This window comes from Pezoporus wallicus, unplaced genomic scaffold, assembly GCF_028554395.1.
Source record: "Pezoporus wallicus isolate ANWC-B61680 ecotype Strahan unplaced genomic scaffold, APGP_CSIRO_Pwel_v1 contig_12807, whole genome shotgun sequence".
NCBI lineage: Eukaryota > Metazoa > Chordata > Aves > Psittaciformes > Psittacidae > Pezoporus > Pezoporus wallicus.
Window position 1 is genome coordinate 81,102 of NW_026637385.1, and position 26,399 is coordinate 107,500.

Consider the following 26,399-nt stretch of genomic DNA (forward strand, 5'->3'; position numbering starts at 1 on the left):
CAGCACCCTTATATCATCATTCCCCATAGATGTTCTTTTAGGATCTGGAATCCCCACAGCATCATTGTCCCAATATATCCTCTTGGGATCCTGCATCCCTACAGCATCATTCCCCCCAAGATGTTCTCCTGGGATCCAGCACCTTTGCAGCATCATTCCCCATGAATGTTCTTTTGGGGTCTGGCATCCCCACAGCATCATTGTCCCCATATATCCTCTTGGGATCCTACATCCCTACAGTATTATTCCCCCCAAGTTGTTATCTTGGGATCTGGCATGGATCTGGCATCCCTGCAGCATCATTCCCCCCAAGATATTCTCCTGGGTACTAGAACCTTTGCAGCATCATTCCCCATGGATGTTCTTTCGGGGTCTGGCATCCCCGCAGCATCATTGTCCCAATATGTTCTCCTGGGGTCCTGCATCCCTGCAGCATCATTCCCCCCAGGGTGTTCTCCTGTGGGGCTCTGCACCCCATTCAGCTCCTCTGGCTGTTGCCCCCATTGCCAGACAACAGCCATTGGTGGTTGAGGTCTGGGAACTCCTGGCTCCTGCATGAAACGTTCTTGGAAGTCATTTTGGGTGCCCTTTGCAGCGTTTTGACTCGATGGACCAGTGAGGTGCTTGTCCTCCCCAGTCTCAGAATGACAAGTGCTATTGAAGCACATCAAGCTTTGTATTTAATCTGGGCAACAAGGAACCTCTCAGGACCGCATCTTGGTGGCACCTTGGGGACATCAGCAGGTCCCCAAGGCAAAGCAGTGCACCCAACAGCATCTCTTTATAAAGAAACCTCTCTACATTATTACCGTGGTAAGTTTGCATATTAGATGGTTTTATATGAGTAATTTATAAAGATCGAGTCCTTATTCAGGCAGCTCTCTGCAGTGCCCCAGGGATGGTGCCTTGTGGCGGCCCTGGTATCAGGGATGCTCTGCTGACCCCACACCCCAATACACCCCCAACCCTGGCCACTTTAGGACCATTTGGGGTGGATTTTCACCACCTCCAGCACGACTGGGACCCCAGGTTGGCCGAGCATCACCTCGGGGACACAGGCCACCCCACGAGGCTGGACACCAGGGATGCTGCTCCTCACCTTGCTTGAACCCACCAGCCTCAGCGGAGAGGGTGCGAATTTTCCCTTTTAAGGGCAAGGCTGCAGCTGTATCTTCAAATCTCTCTCCTGCTTTTGAGTTTCTTTGTGCTGCAGCCATAACATAACTGAAACCAGGGTTTTGAGCTCTCTCTTTGATTTATTATATAGTGGAGCTGGGATGTTTTGTTTCAGATGGCACCAGCTTTGGCTGGGGAGGGGGAATGAAGGGGGACTGAGCTCTGCAAGGGAAGTCACTTTAATTATAGGCGAGAGCATTGAGGACCGGATATAACTTGGCACCAGGGCGGCTGGCTGGGAGCAGAGATTTATGTGCTCCCTGACCAACAGTGAAGAAATAAGCTTTATTTTGTAGGTAGTTATGCTTTTCCCCTTCCTAACTCAATGGAGAAGGCTGGCGTCCTGAGTTCGGTCGTCTGCTTGGGGATATGGGCATCGCCGCTTGGGGATTCTGGGGCCTTTGGTGTCAGGGTGATGGTCTGGCTGACCTGGTGTCTGTCTCCAGCACATGAAGGTGTGAAGGGATTAGCAATGGGGTTTGGCATGTGTGTGGCAATGGCTTCCCAAAATATGGTCTCCCAGGATGCTCCCCCAAGATGTTCTCCTGGGGTTGGGTATTTTGGAGAGGGGCTTGGGACAAGGGCCTGTAGGGCCAGGCCAAGGGGAATGGCTTGAACCTGCCCGAGGGGAGACTGAGCTGAGCTCTTAGGCAGAAGCTCTTCCCTGTGAGGGTGCCCAGAGAAGCTGTGGCTGCCCCATCCCTGGCAGTGTTCAAGGCCAGGTTGGACACAGGGGCTTGGAGCAAGCTGCTCTAGTGGAAGGGGTCCCTGCCCGTGGCAGGGGTTGGGGCTGGATCAGCTTTAAGCTCCCTTCCAACCCAACCCCCTCTGGGATTCTCTCTGATTCCATGACCCCTGCAGCATCACCCCCCCGATATCCCCCAGCCCCATGGTTTTGGTGGAGGTGAGCACTGCAATGCCAACTCTTTGCTGGGTCCGGCCACCCTGCGCGTCCCAAGCGGGAGAGGTAACGTGCTGTTCTCCTTCAGCAGCAGGACTGTTTGTCCTGGGTGCTTTCCAGAGATCCTCCATGGCGCTGGAGCCGGCCAAGCTGTCCTGGGTGCCGAAAAGGTCCTGCACGCTGTGTCTGACACTGGGCACGAGGCTTTTAATTCCCTGGGAGCCGTCAGCAGCACGTCCTGCTCCGTGCACAGTGCAGAAGGAAGGATGCTTCCAAGAGAACAAGAAACCCCTCCCAAAAAACCTCAAGATAGTGAAGCTTTCCTACCTCCAGCATCCTGTAAGCTGCTAGGATGGGCAGCACGCGTTTGCACGTACATGTATAGGAGCCTACCGCTGAGCAAAGGTGGAATTGGGGTGGATTTGGGGTTCGGCGAAGGTATAAGCAGGATGCCAAGCCGGCTCTGTGTTTCTCCAATGGGGAAATCCCGCAGGGGCTGGGACATGAGGGATGTTCCTGCCATGCTCTGTTTGTTGCCTTTGCAGCAGTTGGATTTAAACAGGAAAACAGTGATGTAAATACAGCACCTCGCGGGAGCGGAGGAGCCGTGGGAACGCGGCCCCCGGCGCCCCGGCCGCTGCCTTCCCCACCTGCAGCTCCCCGAGCAGGGTGGATGCACCCCGAAGCAGTCATTAGGGATATAGGGAGATTCCCAGAGGGAATCAGTGGGGTCGCATTCCCAGGGATGCTTGCCTAAAACACCCTCATCCATCCCGAGCATCCTCCGTCCGATCTCGCTCATCCGCCGTGCGCTTGCCGTATATCCCTTGGGCAAAGTTTGGCATCTTTGGCCCTATTTGTCCCATCCGTTGCCTTTCCATACATCTCCATAGAAACCAGGTTTGGGGCCAGGGCTGGGAGTTTTCTCGTTTTGTGGTGTTAGTGGGAATCTATAATTAAAGCTGTTGCAGGGGGAGGATGGGGATGGGTGAATCTTGGCTTTCCTCCCCCGGTGCCTGCGCTGATGGGTTGCCTGGTTATTGAGCCCTTGGCTCTGCTGTGCTCAGTGAGAAGCTGGAGGGGGGAAACTGAGGCAGGCAGGGAGCCCTCGCTGCCCTTTGGAGGAAGGTTGGAGGTGGGATGGGGCAAGGAGAAGCTGGAGAGCATTGTGAAGACCTTATCAGCAGCACAGACCCTATGGTGCGACCATAAAAAGCATGGGTAGGGGAGTGATTCAGCCCAAATCCCCTTAACCCTGCCCTTTTTTCCTCTTTCATTCCCTGCTCCCAATATCTCCTTAACTTTGCCCATTTTTGCCCGGTTCCAAAATCCCCTTAACTCTGCCCATTTCTAACCCTTTCCTTCTCCCTTTCCAAAGCACCCTTAGATCTGCCCATTGTTGCCTCTGTCCTTCCCAGCTCCCAGGGTTTTGGGCACCCTTGGGTGACCCAGCGGACGTGTCTGCTGTCACCTGTAGCCGTGTCTCTTGCTCCTTGCTCTATCTTTAATTAAAAGCCTGTAATTAATTAGCCAGCAAGCTCCAACCTAGGGGATGGTCCGGCTGGGATACGCATCCGTTGATCCCAGACACCCCAGGGCAGCACCCCACGGGTGTGCGGGGACCTGTGATGGAGTCCATGGGGTGGGATCCAGGCCTGGAGCGAGAGGGTTAGCGCTGGGCTGAGCTCAGCACCAGGGGCTGGCCTTGGCCTGCAGCCGCCTGGCCCAAAGGTCAGGCTCTTGGCAGGGTGCCGGGGCTGCAGTGAGGGTGGGAGGCTGGGACAGGCGCCTTGGGAGCTCCACTTCCAGCCTACAGAGAGACCCATGGCTCTGTGCCCTGTGCCAGGGGCAGGCGTGCATGGAGAGGCCCCTGGTGCAGGGGTGCCCATGCAGGGGTGCATGGATTGGTCCCTGGTGCAGGGGTGCCCATGCAGGGGTGCATGGAGAGGTTCCTGGTGCAGGGGTTCACATGCAGGGGTGCATGGATTGGTCCCTGGTGCAGGGGTGCCCATGCAGGGGTGCATGGAGAGGTTCCTGGTGCAGGGGTTCACATGCAGGGGTGCATGGATTGGTCCCTGGTGTAGGGGTGCACGTGTAGGGGTGCATGGATTGGTGCCTGGTGCAGGGGTGCACATGCAGGGTGTATGGAGAAGCCCCTGGTGGAGGGGTGCCCGTGCAGGGGTGCCCATGGAGTGGTGCATGGATTGGTCCCTGGTGCAGGGGTGCACGTAGAGGGGTGCATGGATTGGTCCCTGGTTCAGGGGTGCCCATGCAGGGGTGCCTGGAGAGGTTCCTGGTGCAGGGGTGCCCATGCAGGGGTGCATGGATTGGTCCCTGGTGCAGGGGTGCACATGCAGGGGTGCCTGGAGAGGTTCCTGGTGCAGGGGTGCCATGCAGGGGTGCATGGATTGGTCCCTGGTGCAGGGGTGCACATGCAGGGGTGCATGGAGGGGTTCCTGGTGCAGGGGTGCCCATGCAGGGGTGCAGGAGGAGGTCCCTGGTGCAGGATTGCACAGGGAAATCCAAGGTGCTGGTGTCCCCGTGCATCCCTACTCAGGGAGGTTTGCAGTGCTGGGGTGCATGGGAAGGTCTTGTGCAGGGGTGCACACAGTGGTTGTTGGGGCAGGGTTGCCCATGCAAGGGTGCATAGGACGGTCCCTGCTGCAAGGGGTGCACATGAAGGGGTATGAAGAGATCCCTTGTCCAGGGGTGGACGTGCAAGGGGGCACAGAGAGGTTCTCGGTGCAGGGGTGCACATGCAGGAGGACACTGATGCAGGTTGCACATGCAGGGGTGCACAGGGAAATCCCTGGTGCTGGTGTCCATGTGCATCACTGTACGGGGAAATGCCGGTGTGCATGTGAATCCCTATACAAGGAAATCACTGGGGCTGCTGTCCATGTGCATCCCTGTACAGGGAAATCCCTGGTGATGGTGTCCATGTGCATCCCTTTACAGGGAAATCCCTGGTGATGGTGTCCATGTGCATCCCTCTACAGGGAGGTCTGCAGTGCTGGAGTGCATGGGAAGGTCTTTGGCACAGGGGTTCTTGTGCAAGAGTGCACAGGAAGGTACCTGGTGATGGGGTACACGTGTAGGAGGGGTGCATAGAGAGGTCCTGGGTGCAGGAGCGCGCGTGTTAAGGGTGTATGGAGATGTCTCTGGTCCATGGGTGCTTGTACAGGGGTGCACATGCAAAGGGACATAGGGACATCCAAGGTCCTGCTATCTATGTGTACCTCTGTACAGGGAAATCCCTGAGGATCAGCAGTGCCGCTATGCACCTGCATCCCTGCACGAGGAGATGCGCGCGTGCATCATTGGTACCCTCCTGTGAAAGTCAGCTGGGATGGAGCCTCAAAGCTCCCCAGGTCTCGTTGCTGTGGCGTTAGTTCATCCTTGCAAGGGGTTTACGGGATTCAGAACCTTTCCCAGGGATGTTTCCCAAGTGGGAGGTTTCCTGCCGAGGCTGATCCCTATGTGAGATGGGAGGGACCACAGAGGTGAGTGCTGAGGTCTCCCCTTGCTGCAGCTTCATTGCTGGGCTCCGTCACCTGTGTGGTGCAGGCGGGTCCCAATGGGGCAGGTCCCACAGCTTTGGAGCTGCAGCGTGGACTTCTAAATTCAGGATGGAGAAGGTGCTGTCACATGAAGGGAAGATTGGGCAGCACTGGGGTCTGGTCTGTACAGAGTTTCTTCTTCTCCCAGGTCTTTCCCTTGGAAAGCAGGGGAAGAGACTCCCTTCCTCCCATCCATCCATCCATCCATCCATCCATCCATCCATCCATCCATCCATCCATCCATCTCTATCCACCCACTTCCATCGTACATACATCTCTATCTACTCACCTCCAACCACTCATTCATCGAAGTCCATCCACCTCCACCATCCATCTCCATGCATCCATCCGTCCATCCATCCATTCTCCATTCATTTATCCATCTCCATCCACCCATTTCCATTCCTATATACATCTCTATCTGCCCATCTCCAACTACTCATCCATCCATCTCCATCCATCCAGCTTTATCCTTCTCCACTCCATCTCCATCCATCCATCCATCCATCCATCCATCCATCCATCCATCCATCCATCCATCCATCTCCTCCCATCTCCATCCATCTCCATACACCCATCCAGCCATCGTCTCCACCTCTCTCCACCACCCATCCAAAACAAGAGGCCCCACTAGCCATACACACATGCTTTCCAGGGTGGGCATGGTCCATCTTCTAGGCCATCTCCTCTTGAAGGCATCAAGCCCAGCTTGCACAGACAGAACCCCCTAAACCAAGTGCTCTGAGCCTTCCACCATGGTGTTTCCAGGCCAGGATGTGTCCGGAGAAGCAAAATCAGCCACTTCCCCTCAACGTGGCTCTTTTTAAAGCTCTGATGGTTGGTCCCGGTGGGGCTGTTTCTCCGGGCTCCCTTGGTTTCCATGGAGAGGATGGGTGAGGAATTTCAGAGGGAATGGCTCCAGTAAATGAACTCTTCTCTAAAAATAGCGTGTTTCCTTTTGGGTCTTTGGGAACTGTGGCCTGGCCAATGGGAGGGAGAATGAAAATCAGCATCTGGGTAAAGCTATCCCAGTAACTTGCTCTTGGTGCAAGCTCCTCTTGGAGCTGCTCAGCTTCTGGGGGACTGGTCCCAGTCTGCCCCGTTCCTGCCTGTGCTGGGACCCGTTGCTCTGTGACCACCTCTTCTGGTTGCAGACAGGGTCGTCCCCAGGCTGTGTGTCCCCCTGTGCCTTATAACAGGTCATTGTGAGTTGAATCTCTTTAGTCTGAGGGGTAGAAGGGTTGAGGGCAGGAACACGTTGGGCTCATGTGCCCCCATGGCCTGTGATGTCCCAGAGCCCCTGGGCATGTCCCTTCTTGGCAATGGCCACCACTGCCTTCCACCCCACTGGTGACATTCAAGACACCAACAACTCCCAGTAGGACCTCTCTGCATGGATATGCTGGGAAAAGGACATCTGTGGTAGCATCCACCTCTGAAAGAGCCACCGGGACGTGTTTCCAACATGGGAACTGCCACCACCACATCCCCTCTGGAGAAGCCACCATCCCAATGTGGGGAACAGCCACCACCCTGTCCCCTCAGGAGAAGCCACCGTCGTGCCGTGGGGACACCAGCATCCTCGCGTGGGCCTGGAAAGCGGTTCCTTGGCATTGCGATGGAGTTGCTATTTGTGACTGCCTGTTCCCCAGCCCTCCGGTGCTCTCCAAAAAAAACAAGAAGGGAGTTGTTTGCATGGGAAGATTGGCATCTCCAAGCCCGGGATATGGTTTCCTGCTTTTTATAGCTGGAGTAGCAGCAGACTCGTCGGCCTGCCCTGATTTGGCATCCTTCTTCTTGCTTTTTTTTTGGGGGGGGGGTTGGAAAGGTTTCATCCTGACCCCTCAGCAGAAACACCGTCTCTAGCAGTAGGGGATCGGGTTTGCTCCTTCTGGCTTTTTGGTTGCCCAAAACCTTGGTGAGATGGGATGTAGATGGCTCAGAGCCTCAGTAAGCGGAGAGGGGACTCGTCCCTTGGTCATCCGAACCCGGAGCAGGTCAGTAGATGCTGAAACACCCTTTCCTTTTCCCCCTTCTCCCCCTCACCTTGGGGTGCTGCTGTGACAATGACATGGCAGGGAAGGTGTCACCTCTCGCCTTGCTCTGATGTGACGTGGGATGTGGGCGTTCCTGGAGAGGTCCATGGTGTCCCCCCCTGCAGCTCCCTGCTGCCCCATTTGCAGCCGTGCTGGGTGAGGGGACCCTGAACATGGGGTGCTGCAGGGCTGGGTGTCCATGGGGTATGGGTGATGCTGGGGATGGAGGCTGTTGTGGGCTCAACAGGGGTTTTCGCATAGTGGTTGCATCCAGGCTGCTGCCAAGGTGATGGATACAGGCAGGGGGGGCATGAGAAGAGCCAGGGCAGGGACATGGCATAGGCTGTTTGGGGCTCCTGGGTGCCCATCAGTTCCTGGGTGCCCATCAGCTCCTGCATGCTTGAGGATTTGGGGGTGCCCATGGATTCCTGGTGCTTGTTGGCACATGGATGTCCATCAGCTCCTGGGCGCCCATTAGTTCTTGGGTACCCATTGATGCTCCTGGATGCTCATGGACTGCTGTGTGTCCCTGGGTGCCCATCAGCTTCTGGGTACCCATCAGCTCCTGGCTGCTCAGGGACTTCTGGATACCTGCCGGATCCTGGATGCCCATCAGTTCCTGGGTGCTTGTGAATTCATGGGTGTCCATGGACTCCTGGCACCTGTTGGATCCTAAGCATCCATCTGTCAGTTCCTGGCTGTCCATCATCTCCTGGTTATTTGTGCATTTCTGGGTGCCCGTGGACTCCTGGTACCTGTTGGATCCCTGGTGCCCATCAGCTCATGGGTTCTTGTCATTGTGTGGTTTCTTGTGGATTTGTGGGTGTCCATGAACTTCTGGTACCTGTTGGATCATGGGAATCCATCAATTCCTGCATCCCCATGCTCTCTGGATGCCCATTGTCTGCTGGGTATCCGCGGACTCCTGGGTACCTGTTGGCTCCTGGGTGCCCATCACCTCCTGAGTGTCTCTCAGCTCTTGGTTGCATGTGGGTTCATGGGTGCCCATGGACTCCTGGGTACCTGCTGGATGCTGGCTGTCCATCAGTTCTTGGGTGCCCATGGACTCTGGATGCCCCTAAGCTCCCTGGTGACTGTTGGCTCCTGGGTGTCCATCAGCTGCTTCGTGCTTGCTGACTCATGGGTGCCTGTGGACGCCTGGTACCTGTTGGAGCCTGGGCACCCATCAGCTCCTGAGTGCCCATGGGGTGTCCATTGGCTTCTTAGTACCCATGGATTCCTGGTACCTATTGGATCTCGGGAATCCATCAGCTCCTGGGTACCTCTGGGTTGCCCATTGGCTTCTGGGTACCCATGGACTCCTGGGTTTCTGTTGGCTTCTCAGTACCCAACAGCTCCTGGGCACCCATAAGCTCTTTGGTGTTGCCAGCTCCTGGTGCCCATGGGCTCCAGGGTAGCTCCTGTGCATCCATCAGCTTCTGAGCATCCATCAGCTCTTGAGTGCTCTTTGGCTCCTGGATATCTCTTAGGTTCTGATGCTCCTAGAATTATGGGCCCAAACGGGCACATGGGTGCCCATCAGCTCCTGATGCCCCACAGCTCCTGGTGCCCAGTGGATCCTCATGCCCATTTGTACCTGGGTGCATTCCCTTTGGCCCTCAGGTGCCCATTGTCCTGGTGCCCTTCATCTCCTGGATGCCCATCAGCACTCGATGCCCATTTGTTCCTACTTCCCATCAGCTTCAGGTGCCCATCAGCTCCTGGTGCCCAGTGAATCCTGGTGCCCATCATCTTGTGGGTACCAATCCTTTCTGATGCCCATCACCTCCTGGTGCCCATCATCTCCTGTTGCTCATCACCCCCTGCATGCCAAACCAGTGCCCTCCTGGGTACCTCAAGTTTTCTTGCACCCCTTTCACCTGGATCCACACCACAAGGGCACCCAGGGCATCTCATACCCCCATGTGCCAGGCTGGTGCCCAGCAGAGATGCTGAGGGGTGCCAGCATCAGTCACCCTTCTCCCTGCCTTCCTTCCCCCCCCCCCAGAATCCCAGTAACTATTGCTTTTTAGGTGCTTTTGGAGGATGCTGGTGAGGATCCAGGGATGCTGATGAGTCAGGGGGTAGCATTGCAGGGCCCAGCACTTAGGGAAGGCAGCAGAGAAGGAGGAGGAGGAGGAGGAGGAGGGGGAGAGAAGAGCAGGGCTGACCTCAGCATCTGGAAAGCTGCACTCTTGGGCCGTGGCCTGCGTGCCGAAAACCGGAGGCCAAAAAAATCCTTCCATATTTGGTGAAAGCTGCTCCAGGGCTCGGGAAAGGCTCCGTGCAAACAGGGGGCCGGGAAGCCCCCCCTGCGCCCTGGACCACGGCAACACGGGTTCTGCAAGGGGATGGATGGTAGGGATGTGTGTGTGCAAGATGGGGTGAGCATCACAGGTGGGGTGAGAGTGGGACGTGGGGAGGGGGGATCCATGGGATGCTGCCAGCAGCACAGGGAGGATGCTCTGAGATGCACCAGCATGAATCTGAGCCTTGTGTTTGGAGGGGAAGAGGAGAGAGAGGTGATGCAAACCCTAATTTGAAGTGAAAATCCCATGGGAAAAGGCCCACAGTGCCTTTAGAGGACGATTTTTTGTTGCTGTGGGAAATGAGGCTCCTGCCATCTCCCTGTTTCCCATCCCACCGGCACCAATCCCACCACTGCCGGTCACCAGGATGGCACCGGGATTCCCAGCATCCTTCCACCCCACCCTGCAGAATTGCTCCAACTCCTTTCTTTGTTATTCCTGGTTTTTTCTCACACTTAAAAAGCAGAATTGCAGCCAGGCCGTGTCCTCTGGGATGAATCACGGCAGCCGAGAAGTCAAAGAAGGGAAAACAACTGAATTCTCAGCGCATCCGTTTGGGGCTGAAGCCACCCTCCTCCTCCTCTTTCTCCTCCTCCTCTTCCTCCCTGTCCTGGAGGCGGTTATGGTGCCGGGTTTCTCCATGGGAGCATCCCTGAACGAATCAAGGCTCCTCTGTGAGCTGGGAGCCTGGGAAAAACCACGACCGAGGGAAAAGCAAACATCTCCAGCCCCAGGACTGCGAATAAACACGGGAGTATTATTAGTAACCGAAGTGGAGCTGAATCAGAGCTGCTGATTTATGCTCTTCATTGCTTTCAAGAAGTTACGCTTTGGAAAGCGGCTCTGGCTTTCCTTACCCGTGGGAGAGCTGAGTGGCAGGGCTGGGAAGGGATGCAGCCCCGGATGTGATGCTCTACAGCATCACCCTACCTCTGACACGGGTCCTGCTGCTCCCCTGGGATGTGGAGAGTGGTTTCTGCAGGACAATGGGGCCTGGTGGTTCCAGGGATGGAGGTGGCTTGTACCAAAGGGATGGTCATGATTGGTGTCCAGGGATGATCGTGACTGGTGCCCAGGAATGGCAGCGGCCAGCACAAGGGATGGGTTTGCTGGTACCCGAGGATGGAGGTGGCTGGTACCAAGGGATGGTCATGACTGGTGCCAAGGGATGGGGTGACTTGTACCCCGGGATGGCAGTGGCTGATACCAGGGATGGAGGTGGCTGGTACCCAAGAACTGAGGTAGCTGGTAACCAGGAGATATTCATGAATGGTTCCCAAGGATGGAGGTGGCTGGTACCAAGGGATAGTCATGACTAGTGCCCAGGAATGGAGGTGATTGGTAGTCAGGAATAGCAGTGGCTGATACAAGGATGGAGGTTCCTTGGTAACTGAGAGATATCTGTGACTGGTGCCCAAGGATGGAGGTGGCTTGTACGCAGGGATGGTGGGGGCTCCTATCAGTGGTGGAGATTACTGGTACTCAGGGATGGGTCAACTGGTACCCAAGGATGACCAGAGACTGAGACCAGGGTTGGATGTGGCTGGTATCCAGGAATGGAGGTGTCTGGTGCCTAGGGATGGAAGTGGATGGTAGCAGGGATGGAGGTGATTGGTACCCGGGGATGGGGTGACATACTCTGGAAAAAAGATGATTGGTATCCAGGGATGGGGGGACTGGTACCCAAGGATAGAGTGACATTGGCAGGGATGTGGTAACTGGTACCCAGGGATGAGGAGGACTAGTACCAGGGATAGGTGGCTTGTACCAGGAATGGTGTTTACTGGTGCCGAGGGATGGAGGTGACTGGTACCCAAGGTGCCAGCCAGGGGCTTTTGCAGCTGTGCAAGCAAGTTTTATGTGTTGGGATGATGCTCTTTGCTGTTTGTCACCTTGGGATGGATGGAAGCAGCTCTGGTTTTGTTTCCAAGTCTTTTAGTTCCAGGAGTTTGATAGAAATTAAGCTAAGGGTGTGTTAAGCTTAAGCATTCACTATGCACTGCATGCTCCCAGGGGCAGAGGACTATCCCCACAGTCCAGTGGGTCCTGCTATATCCCAGCTATATCCCAGCTCCCTCTAGTGGGATCTATCTTGGGAAGAAGCATCCAGGGAAAGAAAAGGTGCAGAAATTCCACTTCCCTCCAGTTTCTTCCAAACTGGGAATGGGAGACTCGAGGTGCTGAGATTCAGGCTGCTCCTAGCACAACCCTACTACGAGACACTAGAGAATCCTCCCTCCCTCACCTAGCAGTGCAGAGCATCAGGAGCTGTCTGGGGCGGGGGGGAAACAACTTGTACTTATTTATTCTTCCCATTTTGGCACTCTTTGGAGGGGTGGGAATAGCTCTGCTTGAAGCAGGATTAGCTCCTCCTTCAGCAGCTGCCGGAAGGATGAGCTGGGAAGGCCCCGAGTGGCAAATCCCACTCCCAAAATGGCCCAACCCACTCCAGGTTTTCCCTAAAGCAGGAGATTTTTGCCCCAAAAGGAGGTCTTAAAGTCAAAATCCCCTATGGCTGAGCCCTGGCACAACTCATCACACCAATGGCCTCAGAGAGATGCTGCATGCTGCAGGTCCAGGAAGGGAATCTGGGGTGAAACTATGCCTCTGACAGATAAGGAGATTCCCCCTCTTCCCTTGGGATGTGATTTTAGCATCCCAGACTGGGTGATGACAGCACGTGTGACACCCTCCTGCGCTTCCCTGCCTCCAGTGACCCAGGTCCCAGTGCCTCATTACTTGCCCTGATGTGTGCATGGTCTCAGCCTGGGCTCAAAGGTTGAAGTTGCTGCGATGGCTGGGACTCCTCATGGATGCACATCCCTGCTCTCCTTTTACCCCCCCTCCAAATTCAATTTTTCTTAAAAGAATTAACATTTTGGGCCTTTTTTTCTCTATTGATGCCTCTTTGTTGGGAGGGGATGGGAGCAGGACACAATTCCCAGGTCCTGTTTTTAATCCTTTAAGATGCTTTCAAATCCCCAGGGATGCTCAAGCTCCTCCTGCATCACTGTGCCCAGGCAGGGAAAGTGAAGATGATGGATTTGCACCCAGAGGCTTATTAAGAAATAATACAAGCACGCCAGGAGAGCTCCCATCCTTCCTCAGGAGGCCAAGCAGGGTGGTATTCCCAATGCCAGAGGGAAACCCTCTTCTCTGAGCTTCCAATCCCGGGTCTGAGGTGCTGCTGAACCCCCGAATCCCCAGTGTTGGATGCGCTCCATCACCGGGTTTTCAGGAGCATCCTCGCGATGCTGCCACAAACCTTTGGGATGGGGGGGTGAGCATCCCAAGGGATCAGGATGCTTTCTCTAGGAGGGTTTGGGTTGTTTGGGGGAATGGAGGAAACACCCAGGTTGCCAAAACCAAAAGGCCGGTCCGAAAGGAAACCTAAAGGTGTTTACAAAGAGCCGCGCGGCTAAAAATAACCCGCTCGTATTTGAGACGGCCCTAAAAATAGGCAGCGCTGTTGGAGTGGCCAAACACTCCCAGGAATTTCCTGTGGGCTGCGGGCCGCGTGCAGGGGGGTCCGGGCTCGGCGGCCAGCGGGAATGGCCGGCATCGCTCCGGCTTTTCCTTCCCTGGGTGATGCGGGATGGGATGGTCTCGGTCGGGCCCCTCGGTGCACAGCGGGATGTAGTGGTGCAGGCAGCGATGGATTTAACCCTTCCCCATCCGTCCTTTCCCCCCTCCGATAACCTCCAAAGAGGTTGGGTGGGTTTGAGAGAGGTTTTTAAATCCATCCGGAGAAAGCTCAGCCTTCATAGTAGACAGCAGAGAATCTACTTGCTATGCCACCGCGGGGAGATGCTGGGTTAAATGAAAGGATCGATTCAAGGGGGGGTGTTTGGGGGGGTGTGGGAAGGACCCTGTGCAGATGGAGGGATCCCCCTGCTCGCCCCGGGGACAGGCATTCCCATGGGAATGCTGGAGGGCGTTGCTGCAGGCGGAGCAGCCGGTCACCATTGCAGCAGCATCACAGCGATGCAGCGGCCAGGGCCGCGGTTCGGAGGAGGCAGGGATTGCAATGGGAATGGGATGGGGATTGCAACCTAGATGGGTCAGGGATTGCAATGGGAATGGGATGGGGATTGCAACCTAGATGGGTCAGGGATTGCAATGGGAATGGGATGGGGATTGCAACCTAGATGGGTCAGGGATTGCAATGGGAATGGGATGGGGATTGCAACCTAGATGGGTCAGGGATTGCAATGGGAATGGGATGGGGATTGCAACCTAGATGGGTCAGGGATTGCAATGGGAATGGGATGGGGATTGCAACCTAGATGGGTCAGGGATTGCAATGGGAATGGGATGGGGATTGCAACCTAGATGGGTCAGGGATTGCAATGGGAATGGGATGGGGATTGCAACTTAGATGGGTCAGGGATTGCAATGGGAAGGGGATGGGGATTGCAACCTAGATGGGTCAGGGATTGCAATGGGAAGGGGATGGGGATTGCAACCTAGATGGGTCAGGGATTGCAATGGGAAGGGGATGGGGATTGCAACCTAGATGGGTCAGGGATTGCAATGGGAATGGGATGGGGATTGCAACCTAGATGGGTCAGGGATTGCAATGGGAATGGGATGGGGATTGCAACTTAGATGGGTCAGGGATTGCAATGGGAAGGGGATGGGGATTGCAACCTAGATGGGTCAGGGATTGCAATGGGAAGGGGATGGGGATTGCAACCTAGATGGGTCAGGGATTGCAATGGGAATGGGATGGGGATTGCAACCTAGATGGGTCAGGGATTGCAATGGGAAGGGGATGGGGATTGCAACCTAGATGGGTCAGGGATTGCAATGGGAATGGGATGGGGATTGCAACCTAGATGGGTCAGGGATTGCAATGGGAATGGGATGGGGATTGCAACCTAGATGGGTCAGGGATTGCAATGGGAATGGGATGGGGATTGCAACCTAGATGGGTCAGGGATTGCAATGGGAAGGGGATGGGGATTGCAACCTAGATGGGTCAGGGATTGCAATGGGAAGGGGATGGGGATTGCAACCTAGATGGGTCAGGGATTGCAATGGGAATGGGATGGGGATTGCAACCTAGATGGGTCAGGGATTGCAATGGGAATGGGATGGGGATTGCAACCTAGATGGGTCAGGGATTGCAATGGGAATGGGATGGGGATTGCAACCTAGATGGGTCAGGGATTGCAATGGGAATGGGATGGGGATTGCAACTTAGATGGGTCAGGGATTGCAATGGGAAGGGGATGGGGATTGCAACCTAGATGGGTCAGGGATTGCAATGGGAAGGGGATGGGGATTGCAACCTAGATGGGTCAGGGATTGCAATGGGAAGGGGATGGGGATTGCAACCTAGATGGGTCAGGGATTGCAATGGGAATGGGATGGGGATTGCAACCTAGATGGGTCAGGGATTGCAATGGGAATGGGATGGGGATTGCAACTTAGATGGGTCAGGGATTGCAATGGGAAGGGGATGGGGATTGCAACCTAGATGGGTCAGGGATTGCAATGGGAAGGGGATGGGGATTGCAACCTAGATGGGTCAGGGATTGCAATGGGAATGGGATGGGGATTGCAACCTAGATGGGTCAGGGATTGCAATGGGAAGGGGATGGGGATTGCAACCTAGATGGGTCAGGGATTGCAATGGGAATGGGATGGGGATTGCAACCTAGATGGGTCAGGGATTGCAATGGGAATGGGATGGGGATTGCAACCTAGATGGGTCAGGGATTGCAATGGGAATGGGATGGGGATTGCAACCTAGATGGGTCAGGGATTGCAATGGGAAGGGGATGGGGATTGCAACCTAGATGGGTCAGGGATTGCAATGGGAAGGGGATGGGGATTGCAACCTAGATGGGTCAGGGATTGCAATGGGAAGGGGATGGGGATTGCAACCTAGATGGGTCAGGGATTGCAATGGGAATGGGATGGGGATTGCAACCTAGATGGGTCAGGGATTGCAATGGGAAGGGGATGGGGATTGCAACCTAGATGGGTCAGGGATTGCAATGGGAAGGGGATGGGGATTGCAACCTAGATGGGTCAGGGATTGCAATGGGAAGGGGATGGGGATTGCAACCTAGATGGGTCAGGGATTGCAATGGGAATGGGATGGGGATTGCAACCTAGATGGGTCAGGGATTGCAATGGGAATGGGATGGGGATTGCAACCTAGATGGGTCAGGGATTGCAATGGGAAGGGGATGGGGATTGCAACCTAGATGGGTCAGGGATTGCAATGGGAATGGGATGGGGATTGCAACCTAGATGGGTCAGGGATTGCAATGGGAATGGGATGGGGATTGCAACCTAGATGGGTCAGGGATTGCAATGGGAATGGGATGGGGATTGCAACCTAGATGGGTCAGGGATTGCAATGGGAATGAGATGGGGATTGCAACCTAGATGGGTCAGGGATTGCAATGGGAAGGGGATGGGGATTGCAACCTAGATGGGTCAGGGATTGCAATGGGAACGGGATGGGGATTGCAACCTAGATGGGTCAGGGATTGCAATGGGAAGGGGATGGGGATTGCAACCTAGATGGGTCAGGGATTGCAACCTAGATGGGTCAGGGATTGCAATGGGAATGGGATGGGGGTTGTAACCTAGATGGGTCAGGGATTGCAATGGGAATGGGATGGGGGTTGTAACCTAGATGGGTCAGGGATTGCAATGGGAATGGGATGGGGGTTGTAACCTAGATGGGTCAGGGATTGCAATGCAGATGGACCCAGGTTTGCAACCTTGATGGGTCAGGGATTGCAATGGGAATGAGTTTGGGATGGCAATGGGAATGAGTTTGGGATTGCAATGGGAATGAGTTTGGGATCGCAATGGGAATGAGTTTGGGATGGCAATGGGAATGAGTTTGGGATTGCAGTGGGAATGAGTTTGGGATTGCAATGGGAATGAGTTTGGGATGGCAATGGGAATGAGTTTGGGATTGCAATGGGAATGAGTTTGGGATGGCAATGGGAATGAGTTTGGGATGGCAATGGGAATGAGTTTGGGATTGCAGTGGGAATGAGTTTGGGATTGCAATGAGAATGAGTTTGTAATGGCAATGGGAATGAGTTTGGGATTGCAATGGGAATGAGCTTGGGATGACAATGGGAATGAGTTTGGAATTGCAATGGGAATGAGGTTTTGATTGCAATGGGAATGAGGTTTTGATTGCAATGGGAATGAGTTTGGGATTGCAATGGGAATCATCTTGGGATTGCGACCCAAGTGGATCAGGGATTGCAACACACATGGGCTGAGGGTTCCAAACCAAGTGCATCTGGGATTGCAACCCGTATGAGCCATGGACTGCAATGCAAACGGCCCCAGGGTTGCAAACCAAGTGGGTCTGGGGCTGCAGTGCAGATGGACCTGGGGTTGCAACCTCAATGGGTCTGGGTTTGCAACAGGAATAGGTTTGGGATTGCAACCCAAATGGCTCTGGGGTTGCAGCCCAAATCAGTCCAGAACTGCAGCTCACATGGGTCCAGGATTGCAGCCAGATAGGTCTGGGATTGGAGCCCAGATGGGACTGGGATTGCAATGGAAATGGATCCAGGATTGAAATCCTGATGGATCTGGGTTGCAGTGCAGATGAGCCTGGTGTTGCAACTGGAATGGGTTTGGGATTGCAGATAGATGGGCCTGGGACTGGAACCCAAACGAGCCTGGAATTGCAATGCAGACAGACCCAGGCTTCCAAACCAAGTGGGTCTGGGACTGAAACCCAGATTGCTCTGGGGTTACAGCCCAAACAGGTCCAGAACTGCAGCCCAGGTGGGTTTGGGATTGCAGCCAGGTTGTTGGGTCTGGGATTGGAACCTGAATGAGCCCAGTATAACAACACTGATGGACCCAGGCTTGCAAACCAAGTGGGTCTGGGGTTCCAACCCAGAACAGCCCAGGACTACAACCCAAAAGCATCAGGGTTGCACCCCAGATGGGTCCAGAACTGCAACAGAAGTGGGTCTGGGGATGGCAACACAGCTGGACCTGGGGTTCAATCCAAACGGGAGTGGGACTGGAAAACATGGGCCCCAGGTTGCAACCTAAACGAGTCCAAGGCTGCAGCCCACATGGAGCCAGGTGTGGGTGTGAAACCCATTCAGCTCTGGGATTGGCAAATAGATGGGTCCAGGACTGGAGCACAGGTGGTCCTGGGGTTGGAATTCAAACACACGTGGGATTGCAAACCAGGTGGGTCTGGGATTGGAATCCAAATGGGCTCAGGTTTGCAACCCAGCTGGCTCTGGGACTGCAATAGAAATGGGTCTGGGGTTGGATCCCAGAATTGCCCAGGATTGCAATACAATTGGGTCTAAGATTGCAACACAGGTGGGCCTGGGGTTGCAATTGGAATGAGTTTGGGATTGCAGCCCAAATGGGTCTGGGACTGGAACCCAGAACATCCTGGGATTGAAACACAGGTGGGTCTGGGATTGACCCAAGGTTGCAGCTCATTGCAACCTACATGGGCCTGGGATTACAACAGAAATGTGTTTGGGACTGGATCCCAGAGAAGTTCAGGACTGCAGCCCAAACGGGTCCAGGATTGCAATGCAAATGGATTTGGGATTGCAACCCAGACAGGTCTGGGATTGCAGCAGAAACAGGTCTGGGATGACCATGGTGCTGCAGAAGAAGTTGCAGGAGCCTCTGCTTTGCAAGCAGCTCATTACCCCTAACGCAATTGGCTGTACCGGGGGCACTGCAGGCACCCATCCTGCCCACACCGGGTGCTGCGGGTCCCTCCTCCCTGATCCCAGTGCCAGAGTGTATGTAAGGCTGCTGCACCTCCCTTTCCATTATCTGCACTGAGTTGAACGTCCTCGGCCATGGAGGGTGCCCGGGGGGGGACACCAGATGGTTGCACAGCATTGCGCCCATGGATGGGTGCACTCTCCCCGGGGTGAGATGCTCCTCATCCTCATTACCAGGAGGAAATGTACTGGCTGCAACGGGAGGAAGCAGCCCTGCTGCACGCCGTTGCTGTGGCAACGGGCTGAGCGGCTAATTACATTTAATTAAGCAAGCCGGAGGGGAGCGGTACAAATGGATCCGGGCAGGGTGCATCCCCCCGCAGGCAGGGATGTGGGTGCTGAGGTGATGATGTGGGGAGAAGCGGGCTCGCTCCATGCCCCGGTTTCCCTGTTTGCAAGGTTGGGGTGGGGGGGGACATGGTACCCAGGGACCCCTCCATTGATGGGGATGGAGACCCCAAGGATGCTGAGCACCCCAACGATCTCTGCATCCCCCTCTCCCTAAAAATCCCACGCCCCAAGAAAGCCTCGTTCCCCCCCCCCCCTTCCCCAATACAACATCTTCCTCCGGCGAAGCCTCTCCAACAGCATCTTCCCAGCAGGATCCGGCCCTGCCTGCATCCATGCGCGTGTGTGGGCACGGCTCAGCCTCCGTCTCCCATTGCTCCTTTCCGCCCGTGCCTCGGTAGCACCCGGGGCCGGGGACCCGCGTGCGGCCACGGACGCATCCTGCTGCCGCTCTGCGGGAGGGCTTTTGATACCTCCATTCCTATATATATATATGTACACACACAGAACCCTACTGATATAAATAGCTCTGCTTTATCCCCCCTCCTTGCTGCATCCCGGCTGCTTTAAAGGGGGAGATCTCTCTGTGTGTGTGTATATATATATATTCAATATCTTTTATTCCTTGGGCGGCGTGGGACGGACCGACCCCGGGACCCGCATGCTGCAGATGGTGAGGACTCTGGCGCAGTTCACCATCGCGCTGGAGGACATGCGAGACATCGGCGACGGCATCGACGCGGCCTTCGCCTCCTCCGGGCTCGGAGGAGCAGCCGAGGAGCTGCCGGACAAGGGTTGTGGCGGTCGTGGTGGTACCGAGGTGACGGGGGAAAGGGATGGGGAATGGGTGGGGGGGATCTAGGGATGGAGAGGAAAAAGGGGGATGTGGGATGGGGGGGGGTGTATGGAGGGTGCATGGATGCGTCATGTTTGGACACGTGCGCGCCCAGCAGAACCTGGTACCTGCAGGGTCTGGACCGCGATTGCCGTGGCAACGGTGGCTCCATCCTCATCCTCAGGCTGACGCCCCCGGGGTTTGCAGGGAAAGGAGGATGCTCCCACCCGGAGAGGGTGATGGAGGGGCTGAAGCCATCGCTGCCACCCCCCCCACCCCCCTTCTCGATGCCGATTTACACCATGGAGGCGTTGGCTGGTGGGGAAATGCCCCGATTCCCATCGTGATCCCGAGGGTGCTGAGCATCTCAGGGGAGGCAGGATGAGGCCTGGGTGCAGCAGGGGTGTCCCCAGGGAGAGCAGATGGAGACCAAAGCAACATCAGCCCCACAGGGAGAGGCTTTGCTGGGGTAATGGATGCAGTGGGGTGCATCCTGCCCTCGCCTGGGTACCACTTCGCCCTGGCAGGATGCTGCATTACCTCCAGCTTCTCGTCCCACTGGGAATTTCCCCCTGTTGGGATAATACCACTGCTGTAACAGTGGAACAAATCCCCTTGCCAAGAGTTGGGCCTCATCCTGCACCTCCCCACTGCTGCAAATCTGTAGCTGCTGATGCAGTGTGCGGTGCTGAGCCTGTTCAGCTCATCAACCTGTCGCTTTGCTTTGGTCCTGAGCTGGGATGGCTCTGGCAAATGCCAGGAGCATCATATTGAGATGGGGAGCTACAGGTTGCGAGAGGGTTGAGGAAACTGAGGCAGGATGGAGGTGGCAGATGCTCTGTACCCCTAAAGCCCATCCATCATGGGAGCCCTTCAGCTTACAACAAATGAACCCAGCAGTGAGAGCGTTCATAAACCCTAGTGTGTAATGAAGTGGGGAGGTCTCAGCCGGTGTCCCCAAGGACTCCAGCATTGTTGTGGTTTGGGAAGGGGAGGGGGGGGGGCAGAATTCCTGGAGGGATTTGGACCCGTCACCATAATGTTTGGCTCTAAACAGTGGTTTCCTCCTTGCTTGGCTGAAATGACCAGTATTGGCTTGGTGGATGAGGGGGGAAACTGAGGCACGGCTCTGTTCTCCAGCACCGAGCAGGATCTCATTGCTCCCTGGGGACACTGGGGTGATGGTGACCTCCATCTGTGGTGAGGTTGGTTGGGCTAAAGCTTCCTCCTATGGCTGCAGAGCAGCTTTGCCCTCAAGTGTCCCCAGTGGGAGCAGTGGTGGGTGTACATGGGCTCATCCCAAGGAGATGGGGGATATAGGGGTTTTGTGGCTCCTGCAGGTCAGGGGAACCTGGTCCCAACGTGCTGTGGTGGCCCGGTGCGACATCTCTGCACCCAGGGCTGTTGGGGTGTCCAAGCACCCTGCACCTTTGCAAGGTCCTTGTTGTCAGAGCTTTAGTAGCATCCCTGCATCTACAACACTTGGGGTATCCCAACACCCATGGCCTTCGGGGGTGTCCTGCTTAATGGGGTCCTTTGAGTGTGCCCAGGTCCATTGAAGCATCTCCACGTTCAGGGCTTTTGGAGCATCATTGCACTCAATGTATTTGGGGTGTCCCTGCACCCACAGTTTGGGCTGTCTCTGCTCTTTAAATGGTCTCCAGGAACAGGACCATTGCAGTCTCCGTACCCAGTACCTTGGAGCATCTCCTTTCCTAGGGCCAGCAGATGGTCTCTGCACCCGAAACACTTGGGGTGTCTCACACCCAGGGTCTCAGCAGAGTCTGTTCATGCAGAACTTTTGGGGTATCTGCACCAAGGACACTTGGAGCATCCCTGCACCAAAAACCTTCAGGGTATCTCTGCACCCAGTGTCTCTGGAGTGCCTCCACATGCAAAACTTTTGGGGTATCTCTAAACCCAGGCCCTTGGAGCGTTTCTACACCCAAAACTTTCGGGGTATCTCACACCCAGGGTCTCTGGAGCATCTCTTTACCCAGAGCTTTCGGGTTGTCTCACACCCAGAGTCTCTGGAATGCATCCACACGTGAAACTATTGGGGTATCTCTGCCCCCAGGGTCTCTGGAGCATCTCTGCACCCAAGACATTTGGGGTATCACTGCACCAGGGTCCTTGCAGCACCTTCTACCCAAACCTTTTGGGGTGTCTCTGCGCTCAGAGCCTTTGGAGCATCTCTGCACCCAAACCTTTTGGGGTGCCTCACAGCCTGGGCTCTGGAGCATCTCTGCATCCCGAAGTTTTGGGGTGTCTCTGTGCTCAGAGCCTTTGGAGCATCTCTGCACCCAAACCTTTCGGGGTGCCTCACAGCCTGGGCTCTGGAGCATCTCTGCATCCTGAAGTTTTGGGGTGCCTCTGCGCTCAGAGCCTTTGGAGCACCTTGCCCCCAGGCTGAGCTCCTGGGGCGTCCCCCCAAGTGCTGCACACAAGGAGGGTCTCCAAGCCCCACAGCCAAGAAGACCCCAACCCATCTGCTTCCCGAGGCTGGCAGCCCATCCCGCACAACCACCTCCCCATTCCCCCACACACACACACCCCATTAATCCCCCTCTTGTAGCACCACAACCCAGCTCCTGGATAGAGAATTCCTATGGGACCACTCGGAGCGGAGCCGCTGGAGAGAGACGGAGGGCGCCGGGACCGACCCATGTAGGGCTGTGAGATCCAGGGCGGAAACCAGGCGTCTCTGTGCGCTCCGTGTCATGTACTTCCTAATCCTCCTGGATTCCTCCAGCGGGGTGGAGAGGGAGCGGAGGGGAGCTGGACACCAGCCGGGCTCCTCCGGCTCTCAAACCTCCCCACCGGGCCCCTGGGCCGGCACCGAGCCCACCACGCAGCTCCCCTGCACCGTGGCACCCCAAAACTCACCTTCTTTTTCTTCCCACCCGGGGCAGGACATGAGGAAACACGTCATCATGACGCTGCTGGACACGGAGCAGTCCTACGTGGAGTCCTTGCGCACCTTGATGCAGGTACGGCCCCGCATCATGGGGTGACCATCCCTTCCTTGTCGTTGTCACCGTCACTGGCAGCCCAAGTTGGAGCCTGGCTGCACCCCAAGGCACCGACGTGGCGTTGGGGTGGATTGGGCACTGGTGGCAGTGGGGATGTTGGGGACAGCGGGACAGAGGTGGGAGCAGCGCCACAAGGGAGTCAAGAACGGCATATGGGGGTCACCTCTGCCCCCCAAATCAAGCCCATAGCGTTCCTGGTGGGTTGTCACCTTGCAGGTATCGTGTCCCCAACCCTTTTCTATGCTTACCCCCCAAAAAAAAAGCTCTCCCTCGTGTTGCACCCCATCTCCTGGGCTGTTGCTGGTGGTTGTCCCATGACGGGGGACCCCTTACACCCCCCATTCCCGGTGCCATTACTTGCAGCCATGGGCCAAAGGGGTTTTTCTCCGTCCTTTTCTCACTGAGCTGGTTCCAACCCCCCTGGCCGGAGGGTCCACCCCACGTTTCAGATGTTAATGAAGGTTAATGGTGGTCAACGCCCTGGAGACTGAGTCAGGCCTGTGTGGGTCGTCCAACCACATCGCCGCAGGTGGAAACACCTAAAACGCAGAGCTCTGCTCTGCTGGATGTGAAGCAGTGCCTATAGGGCACGGGCATGTCCGTGGGGGCATGGGGCACCCATCATCCCAGCACCCAGCCAGGCTCTGCCCATAAATCCCCATGGAGACCCAGATGTTACTACAGGAGGGAAGGACCCGCTTCTAGTACAGATGTTACCTTGGAGGGGTGAGAGGACCCTGTATCTGGGTTTGGAGTCGGGTGATGTCCCTCTGGTCTTGGCATGGATGAGACCATCCCATGGTCTGTGTCATCCTCTGAGGCTGGTTGGAGTGGACAGCAGTGCTGGGCCTCACCAGTTCCCCACTAGACGAACTGGTTGAACATGGGTAGGAGCCACAGGGTGGGAATGCCTGAGCTCTTGCCCATCCTGACATGGTGCAAGCAGGGGGACCTGCTTTCTGGGATGGAGTCCCAGGGCTCCAGAGGCTCCCAGCTCCCCATCTCAGCTGGGACAAGGTGCTCAGATCCATAACATGGCCTGGTGACATATAACATGGTGGCTACCAGGACAAGGACCACCTTGGAGCATCATCTTCCAGCCAGTATGGAGGGTGCATGGGCAACCCCTGCCTGCTCTCCCTGTGAACCAAGGTGGGGGCTTGTCTTCTTCCCTGTATTTTCCTTGCTCCCCCAGTCTCATGGCAGGTGGAATGCATGGCACAGCCCAGCTCCCACTGTGGTGTGTTGGCCATGGTAGGGCAGAGGATGTGGGGTAGGACCCCTCAGGAAGGCTTTGGCCCTTCTCACTTGGGTCTCCACATGATACCCACCATCAGCTTGAGGAACCTCTTCCTGGGGATGATTCCTCCTTTGCCAGATTGGATGGAGATGTCCAAAGCCACTCAAGGTGGGTCCTGTCCTCACCACTCAGCTCCGTGGTCCTCCCACCATCCTGGAGGACGCCATCACCCCAAACCAGTCAAGCAGAGGCAACAGCAAGGCTTGAGAAGACCTTCCCCACCCTGCATCCATTGCAAATCCAGCTCTTCCATTCCTGCTCCTCTCCTCTCCCTTGGCACCAGTCATGACCGTCCCTTGGTACCAGCCACCTCCATCCTTGGGTACCAGCTCTGCCCCACAGCAGGAGGAAAGGGCTTGCATAGCCTTGCATAGGACCTGCTTTTCCTGCCTGCCCTGAATGTTCCTCATTGGCCATTGCCCAGAAGAGGCTGCTGGGTGCAGTGGTCCAGGGCTTGATCCACCACCAGCCCTTCCTGGTCTCAAACACCCTAAAGCCCATCAGGAACGCATCAGCTTTTGGATCCCATGGTCGTATTGCCTTGATTTCCCAGCAAGATCAGGCTCTGTTGCAGATGGAGGTGACCAGGGCTCATGACAGCGAAGACTTGGAGCCTCTCAAGGCCATGGCTGAGGGACAGAGGACATCCTCATGCAGACCTGTCCCAGTCCCTACACTGCAACGGGGATGCACTGGGTGGGATGGGACTCAGGGGAGATGAGGGGCAAAACCTCCTTGGACCCGGTGCTGTCTGGTCCTTCTGGTGCCTCCTACAACCCAGTGTTCACTGGGGACCCCCCTACTGCAGGACACCACCAATCCCCATATTGAGCATCCCCATTCGTCAACAGGGGGTGAAACATTCCTACTGGGAGAGGTAGGAAAAGCAACCTATGGGGACCCCAATGCCTTTGCTTCCCCATAGGGTTACATGAAGCCGCTGAAGCAACCGGAGAACTCGCTGCTGTGTGACCCATCGCTGGTGGACGAGATCTTTGACCAGATCCCCGAGCTGCTGGAGCACCACGAGCAGTTCCTGGAGCAGATCCATGACTGTGTGCAGAACTGGCACGAGAAGCAGAAAGTGGGCGACCTGCTGGTGCAGTCGGTAGGTCCGCGTGGGGTGGATTTCCCTGGGGGACCTCAGCTCCAGCAGGAGAAGTTTTGGATCTAGAGGCAGGGGAGTGATTACAGCACAGGCCAAACAGGCCTGGGATGGAGAACAGGAGATAATCTCCAGGCCTGCTGTCTGCTTAGCGTAATGTGAAAAACCACGGGGGGTGGATGGGGGGTGAACCCTCCCCACTCCAGCCCTGAGCCAGTTTAACCCTTGGGGCAGCTTCTTCCAGGCTTATCCAGGATGTCCATGCTGGATCTATCCCCTTTTCCCCTCCCAGTTCTCCAAGGACGTGCTGGTGAACATCTACTCTGCCTACATCGATAACTTCCTCAATGCCAAGGATGCTGTCAGGATTGCCAAGGAAGCCCGGCCGGCATTCATGAAGTTCCTGGAGGTGGGTCCTGATTCTTCTCCCCATGGATGGTCCAGAGCCACTTGCAAAGCTTCTGGTGGGCTGGGATGGGGGTTAACGGGAGCAAACTGGTAGTTTATGGTCAGACTGGGATATTTCCCCCCCCCATGTTCTTCTTGGTTCTGTTGCAAAGGGGCAAAGTTGGGATGAACCGGAGTGGCTGCAGGGGGTGTAAAAAGGAGTCACCCTGGCTCCAAATGGGTGTTGTTCCCACTCCTGGGCTGGTGGGACACAGCAGGGACCCCGTGTCCAACCTAACGGGCCCATCCTTGTCCCCCGTGGGTGTTTTGCAGCAAAGCATGCGGGAGAACAAGGAGAAGCAGGCTCTGTCTGACCTGATGATCAAGCCGGTGCAGAGGATCCCCCGCTACGAGCTCCTGGTGAAGGTGGGTGAGGGCAGGAGGGTGCCCGTGCCATGCCAGGACCTGGGGACCTCCTTAACCCCATTAACAGGAGCTTTTAGGGCTCTCGGGTCTCCCCTGGCCTCTTTTCCCGTCCCTTGACACAGAGTTGGTGTCCCCAGGCGTGCACATGGCCCTGTCCTCCTGGGGATGGTCACCCTGAGGATGTCACCCTGCTGTCCCCACTAACATGGGTGTGAAGTCCCCTTCCCCTCTACCTTTCTGCTGCAAGGTTGGACTTTGCAGCGCCCTTTGGGGACCTGCGCC

General features: G+C 56.0%; 1 protein-coding gene across 1 annotated transcript in view; it reads left to right on the forward strand.

Annotated features, from left to right (window-relative positions):
* The window catches only part of ARHGEF17 (Rho guanine nucleotide exchange factor 17), a 43,341-nt gene that overhangs the window by 4,418 nt on the left and 12,524 nt on the right, over positions 1-26,399 (forward strand). The window contains exons 2-5 of the mRNA XM_057405260.1: positions 22,780-22,857; positions 25,125-25,307; positions 25,597-25,713; positions 26,025-26,117. Of these exons, the coding sequence (XP_057261243.1) occupies positions 22,780-22,857; positions 25,125-25,307; positions 25,597-25,713; positions 26,025-26,117 (471 nt within the window). The remainder of the gene's footprint in view (positions 1-22,779; positions 22,858-25,124; positions 25,308-25,596; positions 25,714-26,024; positions 26,118-26,399) is intronic.